This window comes from Crinia signifera, chromosome 3 (genome assembly GCF_055691185.1).
Source record: "Crinia signifera chromosome 3, ASM5569118v1, whole genome shotgun sequence".
NCBI lineage: Eukaryota > Metazoa > Chordata > Amphibia > Anura > Myobatrachidae > Crinia > Crinia signifera.
Window position 1 is genome coordinate 236,493,543 of NC_139219.1, and position 21,285 is coordinate 236,514,827.

Consider the following 21,285-nt stretch of genomic DNA (forward strand, 5'->3'; position numbering starts at 1 on the left):
TGGGGCAGATGTACTAAGCCTCGTAACGTGAAAACTGGAGCAAGATAAAGTACACCAGCAGCTGATTGACTGGTACTTTATCTCTCTCCACTTTTCAACGCTTAGTACATCTCCCTGAACAATGGAGATTTGCTCTTTTCCCTTAATACTTCAGACTCTAATACAAATATGTTCATTTAAAATTGCGGTACTTGTTTCCTAGCACGGCGCCACCGATTTTAATTGTATGCAATCGGGTTGCAAAAATCGGGTCAATCGCATCGCATACAACCAAAGTGCATGCAATGCGATTGACCCGACCGACCCAATTTTTTACATTGGAACCAATGTAAAATGGTCCCTGAGACCCGATTCTACATTGGCCCCAATGTTAAATGCCCCCCAGACCCCATGGGAGTTGATTTTATATAGTGTGGCGAGCACAGCGAGCCACTGAGCCCAAAGCGTGGCGAGCACAGCGAGCCCCGCGAGGGGCCGTGCATTACTTCAGAAGTATTACGCGTGCGCTCGCCACGCTTCGGGCTCGGTGGCTCACTGCGCTCACTACACTATATAAAGTCAACTCCACGCCGACGTGGATAGTGGGGGTATGTTAAATGGCCCCCCATACCCAATTTTTTATTGTATACCCACCCTGATGGGTAATTTCTATGTGAAATGCCCCCCATTGTTAACGCCACCCCACGAAGAACGCCACGCTTCGGGTTGGCGTTCATCGTGGGGTGGCGTTAACAATGGGGGGCATTTCACATAGAAATTACCCATCAGGGTGGGTATACAATAAAAAATTCGGTATGGGGGGCCATTTAACATTGGTTCCTATGTAAAATTGGGTCCATCGCATTGGTGGCATTGTATGCCATGATAATGCAAAAAAAGCCAGAAAATCGGGTCCGTCGGGTCCCATCGCATACCTTAAGTTAAGGTATGCGATGGGACCCGATGGGCGCCGTGCCAGGAAACAAGTACCAAAATAGCTTCTAAAATTATCTCTTGGTCATTAAACTATACATCAATTCCCAATGGAAACTGAGGAGTACTGTAAATGTGAAGCATTATGAGTAATGGGCAGTACGGATGGTGTAATGGTTAGCATTACTGCCTCACAGCACTGAGGTCATGGGTTCAATATCCACCATGGCCCTAACTGTGCGGAGTTTGTATATTCTCCCCGTACTTGCGTGGGTTTCCTCCGGGTACTCCGGTTTCCTCCCACAATCCAAAAATATACTGGTAGGTTAATTGGCTCCCAAAAAATCAACCCTATAATGTCTGTGTGTGCGTGTAAATGTGGTAGGGAATATAGATTGTAAGCTCCACTGGGGCAGGGCCTGATGTGAATGTTCAAATATTCTCTGTAAAGCGCTGCAGAATCTGTGTGCGCTATATAAGAAACTGCTAATAAATAAATAATAAATAATGGAGAATGGATATAATTACATCCAGCCGCACTAGATCACCCTATATAATGTTTTTTTGTCTTTTGCGCCTAAGACACCGAGGTTCTGTACTGTACTGTGTGGTGATGGTTTGGGCTTCAAAAGTCCAAGGTTTTGTAATGACATACTGTATATTGATCGCACTTTTTTTCTATACAATGTTACATATTGCAAGCTCAGTGAGTTAGTATTACACACATTAGGCTTTGTATGGTAGGATGTGGTTTGTAGAACCTCGTGTAAAATAACCCAGTAATCTCTGTTATATTGTGCAAAGTGTGATTTGGTCCCTGAGGGATTTGGTAACGAGATATACTTTGCACCGACATGTTAAAATAAGCTCAGATTTGCTAACACAGATGAATGTGCACTTGTTTAGCTTGCATGAATTAATGATAACTGGGCCATGTAATCACACAATTATTTTAATGGAATTTACTATACCGTGACGTGTTAAATGACCGGGCCAGCTGTTTTCAGAGCGTGTTCTGCTTTTGAATGCCATAGGATGCCAAGATCTGTCCAGACTCCAGATGCATTCTGTATGTGCATGTAGCACATACTGTAGCGCTGCATCCAAATACTCACAGTTTGGAAAACACAATTTAAAGATTGTCATATTTACAAACTGGTGCGACCAGACCTGGATCCCCACTGTTCTCTCAACCCCCACCCGCGAACCCCCCCCCAAAAAAAAATATCCTACAATACATCTCTATTTAGGTTAATACAGTGTCATCCTGTAATGAACATTGCTCATTAATTTGAGTAACGTATAAAGATTAATCTGTTGGCTGCATTACAAAGCCGCGACAGATCCTGTATACAGTACATACAGTAAATTATGGGATTTAATATTAATCCAACAGAAAACATAATGTAGAGACAGTAGATACGTCCACTGTATCAAGTCATATAGTAAATGTTAGGTTAAAATGACAAATGGAATTTTATTTAGCAGCCATATTTTGCACCATAAATATGCAGGGGCTAATTCAGAGCAGAAAGCCACCAGCTGCAGGTATGGCAGCATTTTTTGGTAGGATTTAAAGGCAGATCTGCTCCTGCATTCAGATTTGACTACTGTGTGTCTCACCTTCATCCATCATCATAGCATAAGTGCACATTCGATGAAGTCTGCAGTGCCTTGAGAAATAGATCCTCTACATACCAATATTTATTTATTAACAGTTTCTTATATAGCGCATACATATTCCGCAGCGCTTTACAGAGTATAGTTGAACATTCACATCAGTCCCTGCCCCAGTGGAGCTTACAATCTATGTTCCCTGCCACATGAACACGCACACATAGACATTCTAGGGTTAATTTGTTGGGAGCCAATTAGCCTATCAGTATATTTTTGGATTTTGGGAGGAAACCGGAGTACTTGGAGTAAACCCACACAGGTACGGGGAGAATATACAAACTCTGCACAGTTAGTGCCATGGTGGGAATCTAACCCAAGACCTCAGCGCTGTGAGGCAGTAATGCTAACCATTACACCATCCGTACACATTTTCTTATATAGCACAGCATAATCTGTTGCTCTTTACAATTGGAATCAACAGTGATAAGACGAACTGGCTTTCACAAGAGTGATTCGCTCGCAGGGCCTGCGAATGGATGTTACACAATAACTTCCATTCACAGCATTGTGGGATACACCCTCATCATTCGATGAGGGTGTAATGACTCTGAAGTCACTTATATATGTGTCTACGCTTGAGGGGAAGTGGGCGGGCAGCTGACATCCAGTAATGTCAGCTGCCCGCCCCCCGCACCCACTTCAACGGTCCATAAGCATGAGAGCACGCAGTGTTTTCATGAGAACGCCCATGAAATGCTGGGTGTTCTCATATACTAATGAGCTGGCCCAACGCCCCACACCCCTCTCCGCCCCCCGCCCACTATCTTGGGTGCATGCACATGGTGAACATTTTGTTTGTCATGGCCGCAAGCACCCGGCGTATGCACATGCAGGGCAGGTGACAGGGGGGGTCAAAGGGGACACTCGTACCGGGCCCCGACCAGTTGAGGGGCCCCAAAGCTTTGAGAAACTCAAGGTCTGTAAGCATGACTGCCTAATCACCTGTCTGGCTACCCGTACTAATGAGTTTAATGACACAACACACCAAACCACACAACGCACAATGTTGTGCCCTCCCATCTGCCCTTCCCTATTATATTGCATTGTGAATATTAATTATCTGATTATTTCTATTAATAAAAAAATACATTCAATATGCAATGTAATAACAATCCGCGTTCGGTGTTGGGGGCCTCAGAGATATCAGTGTTCCGGGCCCCAAGATTTCTGTTGCCTGCCCTGTACACATGTGCAGAAATGCGGCTGCGCATTTGGCAAACACCTGACCACTTGCAAACGAAGGGATCCGAGTGAACGGACCAGAGTAAGGGCCTTAGTTTGTGTGCATGGGCTCAGTGTGATCTAAGAAAGGGAGAGGATGCCAGTTGCACAGGACTAATATTAACTTTTGTGGACCCTCCTATAGGTATTAACAATTGTACTCAATGCTCAAGTGAGGGTGTGCGACCATCGGACATATGGAGATTTAAAGCAAACAAACAGAGAAAGTAATGTCCTTCTGGAGGCGCAACAAACAATATTAAAATTTAACTTTTATTAAACAATTTTAAGAACTGCGAATTTATTAAAAAATATCTAAACAATAAATGGGGATCAGACGATACAGGTGTTTAAAACAAAGGTGGCAGGCAGGTAGCACACTAGTTTTAATTTATCATTATCATTTATCATTAATCAGTTTCAGGTGTGTCACTTTAACAGCGGTGTGTGTGATCCCAAAGTGTAAGTATTAATATTGAAACTGTGTTAAATATAAATCGGTCACAATGGTCCCTCTTAGGTAAGTGCCCCCATATCATGGGGGTCTCCTCTCAGGTATATCTGAATATTAGTTGAGCTATCACCAGTAATTTTCAAAGATAATTATAACCTCTATGGGATGTATCTTAGGTATATTCTGGTGTTAACGCCTCTTGCTCAATCACAGGGAGTCTCACTGCAAGCCTGCATGTGATCGACCAGTGGGCAATAATGCTGAATTGTTATCGTCTAACAATGCTATTGTGCAAAATGATAATGCAATTTAGAGGGAGAGTATTCATAGAGGGTAAAGAGTGATGGATGTACCCTGAGTTACAGGAACCCCTCTTAAATAATTGACTCATATATGTAGAGTGGCTTTAAATAAACTAGTTTCCCTCAGGGAGGAATAGACAGTGAGTATAAATACGGATACTGTTGTCCCACCGCAAGCCTGTGTATAGGTTACCGCAGATGTGTGGATACTGTGCAGTCACCTGTGCCGTAGCACTGTGTATGGTGCTGCACAGTCCAGGGAGAAGTGATATAGTGGGGGTACACTGTAGAGGGTATAGCCAGAGCCCTTACAAGGGCTGCGGGATCATAGCACTGGTGGACACACAATCAAAATACATTCAATAAAAGAAAATAACAAAAGTGTGCTAGTCTGCTTGCGCACCGCTAGCCGGCACACGCTTTGCAGATTAGCTTCATCAGGGCCAGGCCCTGGCAAACCACAATCGGATACAGAATCATTTGTGCATCCAGATCTCCATCACCAATTGTCCATTTCTTAAGCTATTAATTACTGTCTTCAGCAGGCTAACTACCCTGCTTTTTAGCAGTTGCTGGAGAAATAACCTATATTAAAGCGCCCACAAGTTCTGACACCCAAGGAGGACAAGTTCTACATGTCCTTCCTCCCTGATCCCAAACTTCCATTCTGCAGCCTAGCACTTTCCCTTAATAACTAAACCTAACCTTGTTGGCCCGCAGCTTAACCCTTAGCCTCTACCTCCATAGCCTAATCCTAAAACCACCTTCATGGTGCTTTACTTTCGCTCCCCATAGCCCAACTCCTCCCCGCCCCCTGCAGCCTAACCTTAACTCACCCAGTAGTTCCTAAACCTAACTTCTGCAGCTCCACCTTAACCTGCCACTGCATACTTACAATCAGGATACCAGCAGCTAGCAGTTGGGATTCCAGTGTTTTGAATTGATAGCGAAGATGGTATTTTGATGCCATGATTTTGTCTGTTGGCATCTTGACCATCGGTATGTTATCAGCAACCCTTTTGAGGACATCCAGCTCAATCTGAGAATATTGGCAGTGACACAGTGAATGATTACGAATGTTACATTAAAAATGTCATGGATGCCACCATAGTATTCAAGATAACCAATATAGTGGATTGTAATACTCCTCTGTGAATGAGATAAGATATTAAGTGGATATTCAATCCCGGGTCACAGCTGTTGATCCGTCCCGACAGCCGTGACCCTGGCTCATTTTCGTTTTGCTCAAGAGCATATCGCCAGGCGGGATTCAATGTCTGCGAAAATGGGGCGTGTCCACGTAAAGGGCCGTGGATTGTCGAGATTCGGCCATGATCGTGACAATTCACGGTCGTTATCAGCAAAACGGGCCAGGCGGCTTTTAAAATCGGCCACGTTCTGTTTAGCTGCCTCTTCAATGCTGTCTGGAAATTTAATAGGTGCCCCCCGCTATTTCACCCATTGAAAATAGCAGCTGGGATTGAATCCCCCCCTAAATGTCCACTACTGATGAATATGTAACAGTGCTGACCAGATTATCTAAATGTTGATAAAAGTGAAAATGGCCACATCTCAGCAAATTGGCCCATTTCTGGGATAGTGGAATTGCTGTTTTCCAGCACCACACCGCTGGGACATGGGTTCGATGTTCACTCTTTCTGGGACAACAAATATAAATGAATCTCTTGTTATCTGGGGGATACAAATCCAGCACTGACATATTGTGTTCTCCCTGCTTTTCAGCATCAGCAGAACTGGTTGTTCAGTGTGCACCTGGCCACAGCTTTCTGCAATGTTCTCTGTTTCTCTATTTCTATTTAAACTTATTTAAGAAAACACAAAAGGATAACATTTAAAAGACTGCACACCCTAACCTGGCGATACTACTCATGACAGCTAAGGCATTTGTAAAGAGGACGGGCATTCACTGTGAGAGAGTATCAGAGCTTGTGAGTGACATATTTTCTGTGTGTGTCAGGAACCTGTGCCATCCCTGCTGACACAGAGCATGCTGGGAGAGATAGAGATACTGTAGCTGCACAATAATAAAGCATTCTTCTTCTTCCAGCATTGAAGCTCTCACGCTTTCAGTATATTCATTCAGAACATCATGTATAAATGCCAATCGCTTTCTAGAAATAACACTTATTAGTATACCTACATAAAGTAAACCATTGAAGCAGTCATTGAACTACTGTATACTTACAAGTACATCTAGCTTACTTATTATCCATGTCTATTAATTTAATAAAATATATTCTGTCAGACATATAAACCTGGTAACTTGTATCCTGGACAGTTTTATCGCCAGGGCTGGACCTTCTTGACTTGAGTGAACCCATTCCACCAACTCAGGGTAAAGGGAAGAAGTCAGAATCTACTCTTAAGGGTGAAGGCTCCAAAGGACAATCCATTAAAAAGAAGGTCGATGAGTCTGATTTTATCAAATCTGACACTGAAAGAAGCACAAAGACTATCAAAATTCCAGATAAAGCCACATTGGATTTAGGTAATGTCTACAGAAATTATGTCTATGTAGTTTACATATTGTTAATTTTAGAAAAGTTTATATTGCTAGCAGGGGCAAAAGGTTAAAAAGCTGCTAGGAGGCTACGTAGATGTTAGTGTTACCCAATCACACACCCCCACCACATACCCCCACCACCCCCACATGACAGTGCCTGTTCAGTAGCACAACTTGTGGGGGGGCATAAAAGGAGGTAATGTGCCAGTTGAAAATTATCTCCACTTTCCTCAAGTTCTCTTGGTACTTATGTAATATCTGGGCGCCAGATTTTTTCATCGCATTGCATGCAATATAGTGGCATACAATTCATGCGATGCAATTTGGTTCTTGTGTAGTTTCACGGTGCCAGCTACTCCGGGTTGGGTACGCTCGCCAAACTATCTAAAATAAAGTAACTTAACTCCATGCCAACGTGGATAGTTCATAGCCCCACTATCCACGTTGGCATGGAGTTGATTTTAGATAGCGTGGCGAGCATAGCGAGCCACCGAGCCCGCAGCGTGGGCGAGCGAAGCGAGCCCCGCAAGTACCTGCAATTTTTCATTGTAAAAACCCGATTTTTAATTGTATAGTCACCCATGGGTGATTTCATACCCCCACTATTCAACTACGTATGGAGTTGATTTTATATAGTGTGGCGAGCGCAGTGAGCCACCGAGCCCGAAGCGCGTTGAGCGCATCGAGCCCCGCGAGGGGACGCAGAATACATGTAAAGTAATCTGCGTCCCCTCGCTGCGCTCGCCACACTATATAAAATCAACTCCATGCATAGTTGGATAGTGGGGGTATGAAATCACCCATGGTTGACTATAAAATTAAAAATCGGGTCTTTACAATTAAAAATCGCATCGCATGCCTTTAGTAGTGGCATGCAATGAAAAAATCGGGCACCCAGATAATACATAAGTACCGTTCTTTTCAGCCTTATGCAGTTCCAACCTCTGTCTGTCTCTCCCATTCCAGTTGTCCCCCTTCTGCTTCTCCATACCATTTCTCTTTCCAGTCCCCCGTCATCTCTCCACCTCTAGCCAGCCCCCTTCTTTCTCTCCATCCTCTTCTATCTATCCAGTTCCAGCCAGCCTCCTTCTATCTCTCCATCCTTCTTTTATCTCTACAGTTCGAGTCAGCCCTCTTCTATCTCTCCATTCATCTTCTATCCCTCCAGTTCCCCACGGTCTTTCTGTTAAAAGTTGCATAAACAACTGTACAAATAACATTTATTCCTTTTAACTAAGGCCACTGTGAGATTGTCTTCATATTTCATTTTACACTAACTGAAGACCCAAATGCAAACAGGAGAAAGGGAATAGACTGGGTGCTTTTCATTGGCATGATATTGACAGCTTTCAATGAACTGATTTAAACATGAGGTGCCCCCTTGGGAGCAGGAGCCCGGCCGCAGATGACTTCATTGCCTCCCAAAGTTCTGCCTCTGACCTGTCACCTGAGAGCGCGCTCACTGACTGCCATACATCACTGTCAGAAAGTGCCCTTTCAGAGTGCAGTTAATGCCTGTGACACTCAGCACCTAGTTTATTCCCTTTCTCCAGCCCAGCCACCATGGATCCCATGACGCAGTTCTGTTTTTTTTAATTCCCTTACAATTTAACAGTCCATTATGGGGAGAGAAGATGAGACCACTGTTGCTGATGCCACCTCTGCTGCTGGCGCTGGCACTGCCGCTGAGCACACTAGCCTCCGCCAAGGCTACCCACTACAAAACATAAACAAATAATTCCAAGTGCACAGCAATATAGGCTTATATAGCAGCTGCTTAAATGAATGCAAGCCATAATAAATGGTAACAACAATATAGAATTTAAACAGTGACAATAATCACATAAAACCCCTAAGTAAAAATCAAATTCAGATTTATTATTTAAGTAGATGTAGCATTTGATTTACTCTACACATAACAACATGGGTTTATTAAATTGATGTAAAATGCTGTCACTGTGACTATTTCTTTTGGTGGAGAAATGTATTGCTGCACACTGAGTGGATGAGTATCTTCATGCCTCCATGTTTATCTTAGCCGCCATGAGATGCACTTTTTTTTCTAATGAGGATGTTGCTAGCTCTTTCTATATCTCTGCATATAGATAGATAGATAGATAGATAGATAGATAGATAGATAGAAGCTGGTTGTTCTGTACACCGGACAATCCTGGCAACATATATATATATATATATATATATATATATATATATATATATATATACACAGTGCTATTTTTGTAGGAAAATAGGTTCAGGAACTGTGGGCGGGGGCCAGAAAGTGGGCGGTGATGTGGGAGGAGCTACAAAAGGGGCGGGGCATTACATAAAAAAGAGAAAAAAAAGAAAAACATAATCCCTCACTCCGTCACGCTTATTATACATATGCCCCACTCCGTGATGCCCATTATACATATGCCCCACTCCGTGATGCCCATTATACATATGCCCCACTCCGTGATGCCCATTATAAATATGCCCCACTCCGTGATGCCCATTATAAATATGCCCCACTCCGTGATGCCCATTATACATATGCCCCACTCCGTGATGCCCATTATACATATGCCCCACACTGTAACGCTTATTATACATATGCCACACACAGAGATTTGCATTATACATATGCCCCACACCGTGATGCCCATTACACATATGCCCCACACTGTAACGCTTATTATACATATTCCGCACACAGAGATGCCTGTTATACATATGCCACTCACAGAGATGCCCGTTATACATATGCCACTCACAGAGATGACCGCTATACATAAGGCCCACACCAAGATGCCCGTTATACATATGCCACACACCGTCAAGCCCATTATACATATGCCCCACACCGTGATGCCCATTATACATATGCCCCACACTGTAACGCTTATTATACATATGCCGCACACAGAGATGCCCGTTATACATATGCCCCTCACAAATATTCCCGTTATACATATGCCCCACTCCGTGATGCCCATTATACATATGCCCCACTCCGTTATGCTCATTATACATATGCCCCACTCCGTGATGCCCATTATACATATGCCCCACTCCGTGATGCCCATTATACATATGCCCCACTCCGTGATGCCCATTATACATATGCCCCACTCCGTGATGCCCATTATACATATGCCCCACTCCACTCAGATGGAGGAATAGAAAAGCACTCTTACAAACAGAGGGACTCAATGAACACTGATGTTCCTCGGCTGGCCACAAAATGGCGCTGTCGGACACAAAATGGCGCTGTGCTCCTACAGATTAGGACTCAACAAATACGGGCGCCCTTAGGCGGGATGGAGGCTATTACGTGGGCGACAAGCGCAGGCGGGGTGTCCTGAGGGCCTTAATGACTCTCCTGTGTGGAGGTGATGTTCAATTGGGCCTGGCACCCAGGTGGGGTATGGTAGTGGGACTGCTGGGGAGGATTCAGTGCTGGGAGCTCTGGTACTAGAGCAGGGTAGTGCTGGCAACAGTGGGCAAGGGGAACGATTGTGTGGGGTGGCAGGTCAGTACCTGGTGACTGGTCACAGTTGCAGGCTCCAGCCCGTCACGAACTCTGGCTCCTGACGTCCGGCTTCTGGACCGGGGTCCCTTGCTGGTCTTCCTCTTCCCTGGTGGGGCACACTAGTGCGGGCGCTGCAGCCGCAGTGTTGCCGGCCACCACGTCTCCCCTTGTGCTGGGCCCCGCTTCAGTGTGTCACTCCGCGTCCTTGCTCTCTACTCCGATGCGCGAGAGGGGGGGGAAGGGAAGCTGCCTGTCGCCCGGCGCGGATCACGCTTTCCGGCTGTCGCGCGGTTCTCCTCCCAGTCTCGGCACCTGTCGGCTCTCTTCCTCTGATGCACGGTGCCGAGACAGGTGTCCTCCAGCCTTCACTCCCGCCGCAGGTCTCGCCTCTCTCCCTCTTCAGCCGGTCACCGTTCCGCTCCTGCTGTCCGCTACACTCCACACCTTCCCCTCACGTGAGTCCTCTCTTCAGCCAATCCCGTCTGTGCCCTGCCAGATGATGTCGGAGGGCAGGGGGCGGGTCACAGGAAGCCGCAGCGCATCCACCAGGCCACCGCAGGGACGCATACATTTGTGCTGGGCAGCCGGGCATAATTGAACTTCCGGAACGCCGTTCCTGCTGAGGAGATATTTGAACAGAACTGCAGGAACGGCGTTCCGGAGCGTTCCGGCCGAAAAATAGCCCTGTATATATATATATATCTCATGAGGACCCCGAAACGTTGATTTCAGACATTAAAGAGTCCTTATTTTCATTTATTACCTGCCTCCGAGTGCCGCTTCATTCCTAATATATATATATATATATATATATAAATGACACGACAGTAGGTAAGTATACCTTGGGTATACTTACATGCTGTCGTGTCAATTGTTTGAGTGCCGCCGCCCCCAAGTCTGTCTACATTTCGGGAAGGCCCAGCTGTCTGCTCTGTTCAGAGGGCACCACATTCATTATTATTCCCTAGATTGGGATCTTTCTGCACACATAATTGGTTTGGAGTGCCGTCTCAGGTGTGTGTGTATATATATATATATATATATAGCTACAAAGCATTTCCCTGCAATGCCCCACATTTGTTTTTGAGCCACTATCACCGGTGCACTTTACTACCATATACTGCCATAAAAACTTACGGGTTTAGAAACGTCATGATGACTGATTTTATTCACTCAGCAATGCACTATTATTATAGCTATTTAGACTGTGGAGTGCCACCAATTGTCTTTTTTTTCCTGGATCTCCTGGATTAAAAGATAGATATATATATATATATATACTGCTGTAAATAGAGGAATATCCAAGCAGGCAGTGGCACTCCGAGGGTTTAACAACAAGTGTTTATTTAAAGGTGACCGATGTTTTGGGGACTGGATACCCCTTTGTCAAGGTGTACAACTAGCAACATTTTTTTTTTGCCTAAATCTACTGTATGTATTCACTGCTACTCCATATAAACATGCCAAAAAATGAAATATTGAAACTGGAAGACAAGTAGCATGAATTATATTTTTTTAAACCCATATATTGGTTTCAATACAAAACCAGGTGTCTGAAGCATTCACATATTTAAGCCGAGTTACTGTGTGCACATTTGCAGCTGTGCTGGCATCAGGAACAAAATCAGAAATACCAAATGTGACTAATAGGGCCTACACACATAGATATTGGTGCCAGAGGTTTAGCATGGGAGATTCAGCATGAGAGATTCCCCTGGAGCTTCTCCAAATCTAGATCACTCAGAAAGTGCTAGTGATGTGCACCAGCGATTAAGCATAGATATTAAGCACACGAGATCTAGGTTAAGCATGTAACTTAAGCACGGGAGATTTAAGTTAAGCAAGTTAACAGAGATCGCTGATCGCCCACTGCACAAAACACAGACAATGTGCAATCTCTTGCTAAGTGATCTGAATAGATATATCCAGCAGGCTGGTTATATATCTCCCGGGGCCACGGATAGTTATCGCTTTGGGTCCTACACACACAGCGAAGTGTGTTTAATTTCTGAACGATCTAGTCCATGGGTCCTCAAACTGCAGCCCTCCAGATGTTGTGAAACTACAAATCCCAGCATGCCTTGCCACAGTTTTAACACTCCTTTATAGCAAAACTGTGGCAAGGCATGCTGGGATTTGTAGTTTCACAACATCTGGAGGGCCGCAGTTTGAGGACCCATGGACTAGATCGTTCAGAAATTAAACACACTTCGCTGTGTGTGTAGGACCCAAAGCGATAACTATCCGTGGCCCCGGGAGATATATAACCAGCCTGCTGGATATATCTATTCAGACCCATGATCTAGTCAATTTAAGTCAGATCAATTAGAAAATAGCCCTTTATCGCTACGTGTGTAGGACCCATACGGGAGAAATTTAATTGATCATGAGCTTTAGCGAGGTAAATACCTTTCTTGTCTCAGCCCTTCAATTTTGAATTACCGTAAGCATGCAAAAAGAAAATGGGTTTTTGAGTTTCCAGAGCTGAGAAAAAAAAAAAAAAATATATATATATATATATATACATACTCTCTCCTCTCCGAGGGTCTCCTTGGCCTGTGGCAGCTGGGACTCTCAGGGGCTGCTGTGAGTATCCAGGTATGCTGACACAAGGGTTGCTGGGAGATGTAGTTCGGCTCCAGGGGGGGGGGGGGGTGACACTACAAAGTGAGCTCCTAAAATGAATGATGAAAAATTTGGTCAGGGGGTACAATAAAAAAATGCAGGGAATAAAGAAGTCCCATTTTCTTTCCAATAATTGAATACCACATTCATTTTCAAATTTTCTGCTGCCACTTGAATCTGCTCCTAAGGAATCACAAAACAGTAACATTTATATTTATTAACAGTAATAGATATATGCAGGTAGTGATCTCGGAGAACACTGGGCATGCCCCCAAAATGACAAAAATGAGGGTTGCGTGCTAAGCCATGCCTCCTCCAGCCAATACCATGCCTACCCCTCCCATAGCCCCACCCACTTTTTGATCCCGGATTAATAAGAAAGTTGGGAGTTAAGTAGTTACCATTTATGTAACAAATATGGGTCTATATGCACATAGCTATAGCTGCCACGTGAATGGCTACCAGGAGCTTTACAGGATGAATCTCTGAGATTATTATTATTTTCACAGCATAAAATGGCCCCACAAGCCTACATGATTATCAAGTATAGCTATCTTAAACCATGTAAACCACATAGATATTGATCTGGCTATTGTTTATAAATGTGCAATTCAGATGTTACTGTACATGATTTTAGTGTTTGTGGACATTGCGAGTGTAAATATTAACTCAATGGTTGAAATGTAATAGGGTGAGAGATTCAGAAAGTGAGAGATTTGGTAAGAAATCTCTTGTTTTTTTAAAGCGGCAATCATGTACACTGCAAAATCAAACTGGTTTTGCTGTGTAAATGATTGCCGCTTTAAAAAACGGATTCTCTAATCCTATTAAATTTCACCCGATGTGTTAATTTTGTATAAAGTCTTTATATGCTTCTACATGATTACCAAAACATGCAAGCTGTTGCTTTTTTAATAAAATGAGTTGTTTTATTTGTCTTTTGTGTGAAGATCTCTTCCTTACTTTTAGTACACATTCAGACACAGTTGGAAAAGTGGGGTGATGGGTGTTTTCGAGGAGATAAAAGCAGCGAGGGTCCACGGGGTACGGAAAGAAAATCATCATCTAAAGCATCTTCTAAAGAGCTCTTATGGTAAATGTGTTTTGTCCTACAGTGAAAAAGCATGTGTTAAAGCTGTGAAGTAATCAGTTGTAATGCAAATGAATGTATTTCCCACAGCAAATTATTTTATGTTTGTCTCACTCTTCTATTTTATTAAAAATCACATAGGACTTTATAAAGTCAGTAGTAGCTATGAAGGCAGAATGTAACGTTCACTTGCTTTAGGTTTACAAAGATTTAAATGGCTTCAAATAAAAGATAAATAAATCTAGTTAAAATGAATTACTATGTGCATGCCTGACTGGACCCACACACTACCCACATTAAAAAGATTTAATGACTATTGTTCTAGGTCTGCAGATGGTAGATCCCAAGGTGAATCAGTCAGGGATCGGCGTAATATAGTGGAGACTGTGCAAGTGTCTGACATAGAATTAGCACCTGCTACAAAAGTAAGTATGGCAGTCACAGTGTAATGCATAACGTGTATCAAATAATAAATATGCTCCGTTGCAATTTTTTTATTTTTAAGTTTTGATTTGTATGTATATATATATATATATATATATATATATATATATATTTCATAGTTGCTTAATAAAAAGCGGGGGGCACTCACCATAGCAGCAAAGTCAGCCATTTATTTATCAACCATGGTGTTAGTCGACGTTTCGACCCTCATGGGGCCTTTGTCAAGACAAGAAAATGTAAGTCCAAGGGTACACCAGAAGGAAAAGAGCAGTACTTCTGGTGTACCCTTGGACTTACATTTTCTTGTATATATACTGTATATATAAACAACGGCAGTAAAATAGCATGACAACTACCAATTTGTGTAACATGCTCTGAGAGGCACATACATTATTAGCTGGCAGGGAGTGTTGAATGTTCTGGTGCTATTTAGTATGATATTGCGGTACCATTAATTTATAAACACTTGAATATATGACCCACTATAGTAAATGTCTTTGTTTCAACTTAGAACCACACTGAAGTAACATTAAATGGTAGAACATTAACTAGAGTACTGAGGTCAAGGTCATAGAGCCATTATTACAACCTCTACATCTGTAAGCACGCACACACACACACACACACACACACACACACACTATAGCTATAGTATGTCCATGCAGTACACTACAGTGCAGTAGATGCAGGACACAATGCATACAGAGTTGTGTAACGTACTGTATATACTGTGTGTAGCAGTTATTCCTGTGTGCTGTGACACCCTGGGGTGCCTTGAGACACTGAGGGGTGCCAAGGTTGGTGGTCCAGGACCAATTTAAATTGTTATGACCGATGTAATAGTGTTTGTGGCTTCCAATCATAAACTATGACCAGTGTTTGTAGCCAGTGTTTGTGGCTTCCAGTTATAAAATATGTGGACAAACAGAAGTCAATCCTGTCCCACACCACATAACTGACCCTAGGAATGACATAAAAACACAATATTAATTAAAAAAAATTCTCAATTAGAAACTGATGAACTAGGGGTGCCATGAAAAAAAATCTTATACTCCAGGGAGCCGTGATTCAAAAAAGTCTGGATACTCCTGTACACACCTGCTTGCAGACAGTGACTGAGCCGCTTGAGGTGGAGGATATCATGATGTAAAAGGGTTCTCTGCCTGCGCTGAAGGGAGCTAAAGTTCCTGCCCCTACCAAAAGCCCTATGAATCTCACCATGGGTGTGCAGGAAGGCCCTCCGCTTAGCCTTATTGTCAGCCAAGAGCCTGTCCCAGCAGCCACCCAGGCAGAGGCAGAACTACCATTGGTGCAGCAGACGCATTGCACTAAGACCCCTGAGGACTAAGGGGCCCACTTCTGCCACCCACTGTTGTGTGGTATATTGTAAACTAGGGTTAAAGTGAAGGAGGGGGGGGGGGGGGGGGGGGGCAAATTATATTTTTGCCCCTGGGCCAACCACTTACAAATTTTGCCACTACCCCCAAGTGCAGTAATTCTATCTCAATCAAAGGCTTCTGACATGCTGCTGTTTTCTCGGCTGTAGGATCCTTTTGATCCTTTTGCTTAACACAGTATTCATATTGATGCTCCACAGACCAAGGGACAACGCAAAATATGGAAATACAGTATAAATGACCCATCCCAGTTATTAGTAGAAAACAGTCTCATATAATCAAATTACTTCAACATAAAAAATTATATGTACTAAGCCTTGGAGGAGAAAAATTGAGAGGACGGTGATAAAGTACCAACCAACCAGCAGTACTTGTGTATTTTCACTGCGGCAGGGAAATTGCATTGCATCACATGTGATGCGCTGACGTGTATAGGTGTGGTATGAACAGGTCGGGAGGACGTGTACCGCGTCCCCTCGCAGGGCTCGGGGTGACGTGGATAGTGGGGGTGTGCTAAATGTGTATAGTGGGGGGGTGCTAAATCCCATTGCATCACATTGCATCAAATGCTATTTGCGTGCGATGATATGCGATCTGGGGGCAGGGGCAACTTGAAACTACATAAGTACCATCGCACATGCGATGCGATTTCCATGCCGCTGTGAAACTACACAAGTACCCAACCAGCTCCTAACATTCAGGCTTAGCACATAGATCCTAAAGTCAGTTAAAGAACTTCAGGCCAAACCAAAAAAAGAAGTACAGATGTAGCGGGATTCATCTTTGCAGGGGATGGCGATGGCGTCGCCATCGCCATCCCCTGCCCCGCCGCCATCTGTATGCCGGAAGGGGACACGCGCGCACGAGGTGCGCGCGCGTCCCCTTCTGACGGTGCTGCCCTCGGTCGCCCCCGCAGCCTCCTCAGGTCCCCCCCTGCCCCCTTGAGCGGGAGGCGGACAGTAATGCGTCCGCCTCGCCGCCCCGCAGCCCGGATACCGAGACGCACGTGCGTGGGGGATGCACGCGCGTCTCAGTCAGATAGCGGCGCCGTGTTGCTGGCGATCCGCCAGCAGCATGCTGCTGGCGGATCGCCAGCAAGGATGAGACCCGAGACATCTGTAGAAACAATTATCAAGTGGATTCTCATTGAAAGTGTTGAGGCAGTACCGGTTACTGTGGGAAGACTTTGATTCTCATGGATATGTGGTCTTGTTGATCAGCTGCATATATCTCCAAGAGTTATGGATAGTCAGCCTTGTACATTTTCCTGTGCAATATATTTAACCTAACTTGGTCTAAATACTGTAATTATTTATGTGTTCTTTAAGCTGTGTACAAACGGAGCAATATGATCGCTGACAATATATAGCTAGCAATATATTGCTAAGCAATAATATTGCTCAGTGTCCCGTTTTCATCAGTGACTAGAGATGGTCGTTAATGAAAATGACACACCGCAGGAAGAAGAGGCAGGGGAAGGAGCATTCTCCTCTGACCAGCGACCATTAGGGAGCTGAAAATGGGAGTCCGCACCCGGTGATTTATCGCCGGTGCACGCTCTAATTGATGGCAATATGGTCGCTCAGCGACCATATTGCCAGTGATTTTTGCCTGTGTGTACGCACCTTAAGAGTGGTGATGAATTAATATTTTAGCATATGAAAATATGAGGTAGAAAATTTCCTAAGCAACATGCTGCACGCATTATGGTATATAACTTGTTGTGAAACCACAGCACAGCTTGTATGCTCCTCCATTCTTTAGTATTTACTACCCAGTGGTTATTAGGGTGACAACACAAAACATTACTAATGTGTCCTGATTCCAAACATTTGAGTCATATGCCATAGAAGTCAAAGAGCATGTTGTTAAAAGTAAACTACCTGGTAAAACTGGATGGAAAGCATCTCACTTTAACCATCATACTGTAACAGACAACTGTTACACCAAAGGGCAGGGCCGTCTTTTCATATGGGCTTAATGGGCACTTGCCCAAGGGCTCCAGGTGTATTCGATCTATTCTGATAGCTGAGGATCCCCTTTTTCCAGGGATACAAGAATTTTGAAAATCAGCCCTGGGGAACTGGAGATATCCAACTTCAAAGCAGCAGTCCACATCCAATCTGTTAATTGCAATTCTCAGTCATATTTCTCAGGTTCTCTCTGACGTAGAGTTTTTCTGAGAGTATATTCCAAAAGCTGGGACTCTCCACTTTCTGTCGACACTAGTGGCTTGTCTCTATTATGCCCAGAACCAGAGATATCAGCCTTCAAGCAGCTGGTCCCCGCTCCAGCTCCAAACGTCTGGTGTACAGTTTTAGATTTTTGTCAATGGATGGCTCTGGCTCCTGATCTCTGATCTCCAAGTTCCCAGCACTGAAAGTTGGGACTCTAGGTTTTTATACTGTTGAAGGCTAAGAAATCTATTTCCAGATAATGCCGATATCTGCAGTCAAACAAGCTTCCCTTCCACCGGAAAATGACAAATATTAAGCCCACTCCATTATACAACCCTCTCCTGCGTATAAAACACCCCCTACCTCCCTGGAAGTCATTTACAAGGGACCCTTCGTTCAGCTCAGTGCACCCTTCCATACGTTAGTGTTCTCCCTCCCACCACCTGTGCAGTAAAGGAGTAATTAGCAGAAGTTACTGCTCCAGGTCCTACATGTTGAATGGATGATAGAGCACCCCCTGCCACCCGTGGGACATTATAGCTGCTGCTGATAGCAGCCCCCACCCATAGGAGGGGAGAATGGGTAAGGGCCCCAGTGCATTGCTTTGCCCAGGGGCCCACACTGCTGTTAAGATGGCCCTGCCAATGGGGGAGCACTCCTCAAAACAGTCTGTGCTTCTATATTTAGCAATGCCTAATCCAATGCTAACTGAACTGAGCCTCTTAAGGTAACAAGGACAGGTGGGTTCTATGGAAACAGACTACTGTTAAAAGACAGTTACTAAGGGGTAAAGATGGGAGTCCTATCAATGATGGGAACAATCAGATTCTACTTCTGGTTTATTTAGCACCTTCTAGAAGATAATAGATAAAATCTGATTTTTGCTATGGACAAGATCCCATCTTCAAAAAAAACTCTCATCTTAGTAAATTGACCCCTTAGTATCTTTCGTCACTGTCATTTTATATATTTATAATGTGTATGTGTGTCATTCTTGCCTACCTGACCCTCTCCATGAGGGAGAAAATGCTCTGTTACTGTACTTCCCTGGTAATGTATGATTGCCATCACCTGTATTGAGCTACTGTAGGTAATTGATAAGAAAGGCGTGTCACCACAGGTGCTGGCAATCATACATTACCAGGGACGTCCAGGAACAGAACATTTTCTCCCTCATGGAGAGGGTCAGGTAGGCAAGTATAGTGTGTTTGTGTTTTTGTGTGTGTGTGTGTTTGTGTTTTTGTGTGTGTGTGTGTGTGTGTGTGTGTGTGTGTTTGAATGTGTGTGTGTGTGTGTGTGTGTGTGTGTGTGTGTGTGTGTGTGTAGACAGATATACGAACAGAAAATGGCAGCATTTCATGATTTAAGCAACTATGAATGAAGCTTGATTGTAAGTGCCAGTGAAATGGTTCAGTCCATCTCAGAAATCAACATGCAGTTGACATTTTCGCATAAGGGGCATATCTCCCAGAGGCAGTGGAGTCACCTACCTCCGGACTCCAAGATCTGATGGAGCACCTGCATGTACAGCAGCACCTCTGTGCTTTACAGTGGGATCCAAGAGTGACTGTTGCTCTTCCAACCTCAGCTCCATCCCATGTTGCCTACCTGACCCCCTCCTTCAGGGAGAAAATGCTCTGTTCCTGGACTTCCCTGATATGATTGCCATCACCTGTGGTGAAACACCTTTCTTATCCATTACCTAGCTCCCTACAGGTGATGGCAATGCTACATTACCAGGAAAGTCCAGGAGCAGAGCATTTTCTCCCTCATGGAGAGGGTCAAGGAGGCAACCCTGCTCTATCCCATAAGCACTGCTAACACCTGCAATAGGGAACAGGATGGCTCTAGTCTGGTACTGCTCATGAGCCCTAGTTTTTCTCACTTCATGAAAGATTTCCCTAAGCTGAAAATCATACAGGCTACAGTATATCACACATAAACAAGCAATGCTTCGTATCCCACAAACACCAATGTGTAGCCATCCACTTCTTTATTATTTATTATTTATTTATTAACAGTTTCTTATATAGCGCAGCATATTCCGTTGCGCTTTACAATAGCAGACAGTGAAACAAAACAGGGTATTTACAGACAGTCAAAATGTAGGAGGGCCCTGCTCGCAAGCTTACAATCTATAGGGAAATAGGCATTAATACATAAGGCTAGATACTGTATTCTTTATTGCATCGATTCCACCAGAACGCAAGGTTCTATGACTGGTTCTGGAATTTGATAAGCTTGCCTGAAGAGATGAGTCTTCAGGGAACGCTTATAGGTTTGGAGACTGGAGGAGAGTCTTATTGTGCTTGGGAGGGCATTCCACAGAGTGGGTGGAAGTCCTGCAGTCGGGAATGGGAGCGGGTAATGAGTGTGGATGAGAGACGCAGATCTTGGGAGGAGCGTAGAGGTCATGTTGGATGATATTTTGAGATAAGAGAGGATATGTATGTTGGTGTAGTTTGGTTTATGGCTTTGTGTGTAAGTAAAAGAATTTTGTATTGAATACGGTAGAATACAGGTAACCAATGAAGTGACTGACAGAGTAGCTTTGCAGACGATGAACGTCTGGCTAGGAAGATTAGCCTTGCAGCTGCATTCATAATGGACTGTAGTGGTGAGAGTCTGTATTGGGGAAGGCCAATAAGGAGACTATTGCAATAATCAATGCGTGAGATGATGAGAGCATGGATTAGAGTTTTTGCAGTGTCTTGTGTAAGGTAAGGGCGAATTTTAAATATGTTTTTTAGGTGCATGTGGCATGATTTTGAGACAGATTGAATGTGGGGTACAAAGGAAAATTCTGAGTCAAGGATAACACCTAGGCAGCGAGCTTGAGAGGTAGGAGTGATTGTCATCTTCTCAACAGCGATAGAGATATCAGGTTGGTAACTACTATTTATTGGCGGAAATATAATTAATTCTGTTTTTGAGATATTAAGTTTGAG

General features: G+C 43.9%; 1 protein-coding gene across 5 annotated transcripts in view; it reads left to right on the top strand.

Annotated features, from left to right (window-relative positions):
• Positions 1–21,285, top strand: part of PEX5L (peroxisomal biogenesis factor 5 like) — a 254,186-nt gene that overhangs the window by 194,654 nt on the left and 38,247 nt on the right. For 3 of the 5 annotated variants that reach the window (XM_083177695.1, XM_083177696.1, XM_083177697.1), the window contains 3 exons: positions 6,866–7,075; positions 14,199–14,322; positions 14,645–14,744. In XM_083177695.1, coding sequence (XP_083033821.1) covers positions 6,866–7,075; positions 14,199–14,322; positions 14,645–14,744 — 434 coding nt within the window. The remainder of the gene's footprint in view (positions 1–6,865; positions 7,076–14,198; positions 14,323–14,644; positions 14,745–21,285) is intronic. The other 2 variants (XM_083177698.1, XM_083177699.1) reach the window with 1 other exon arrangement.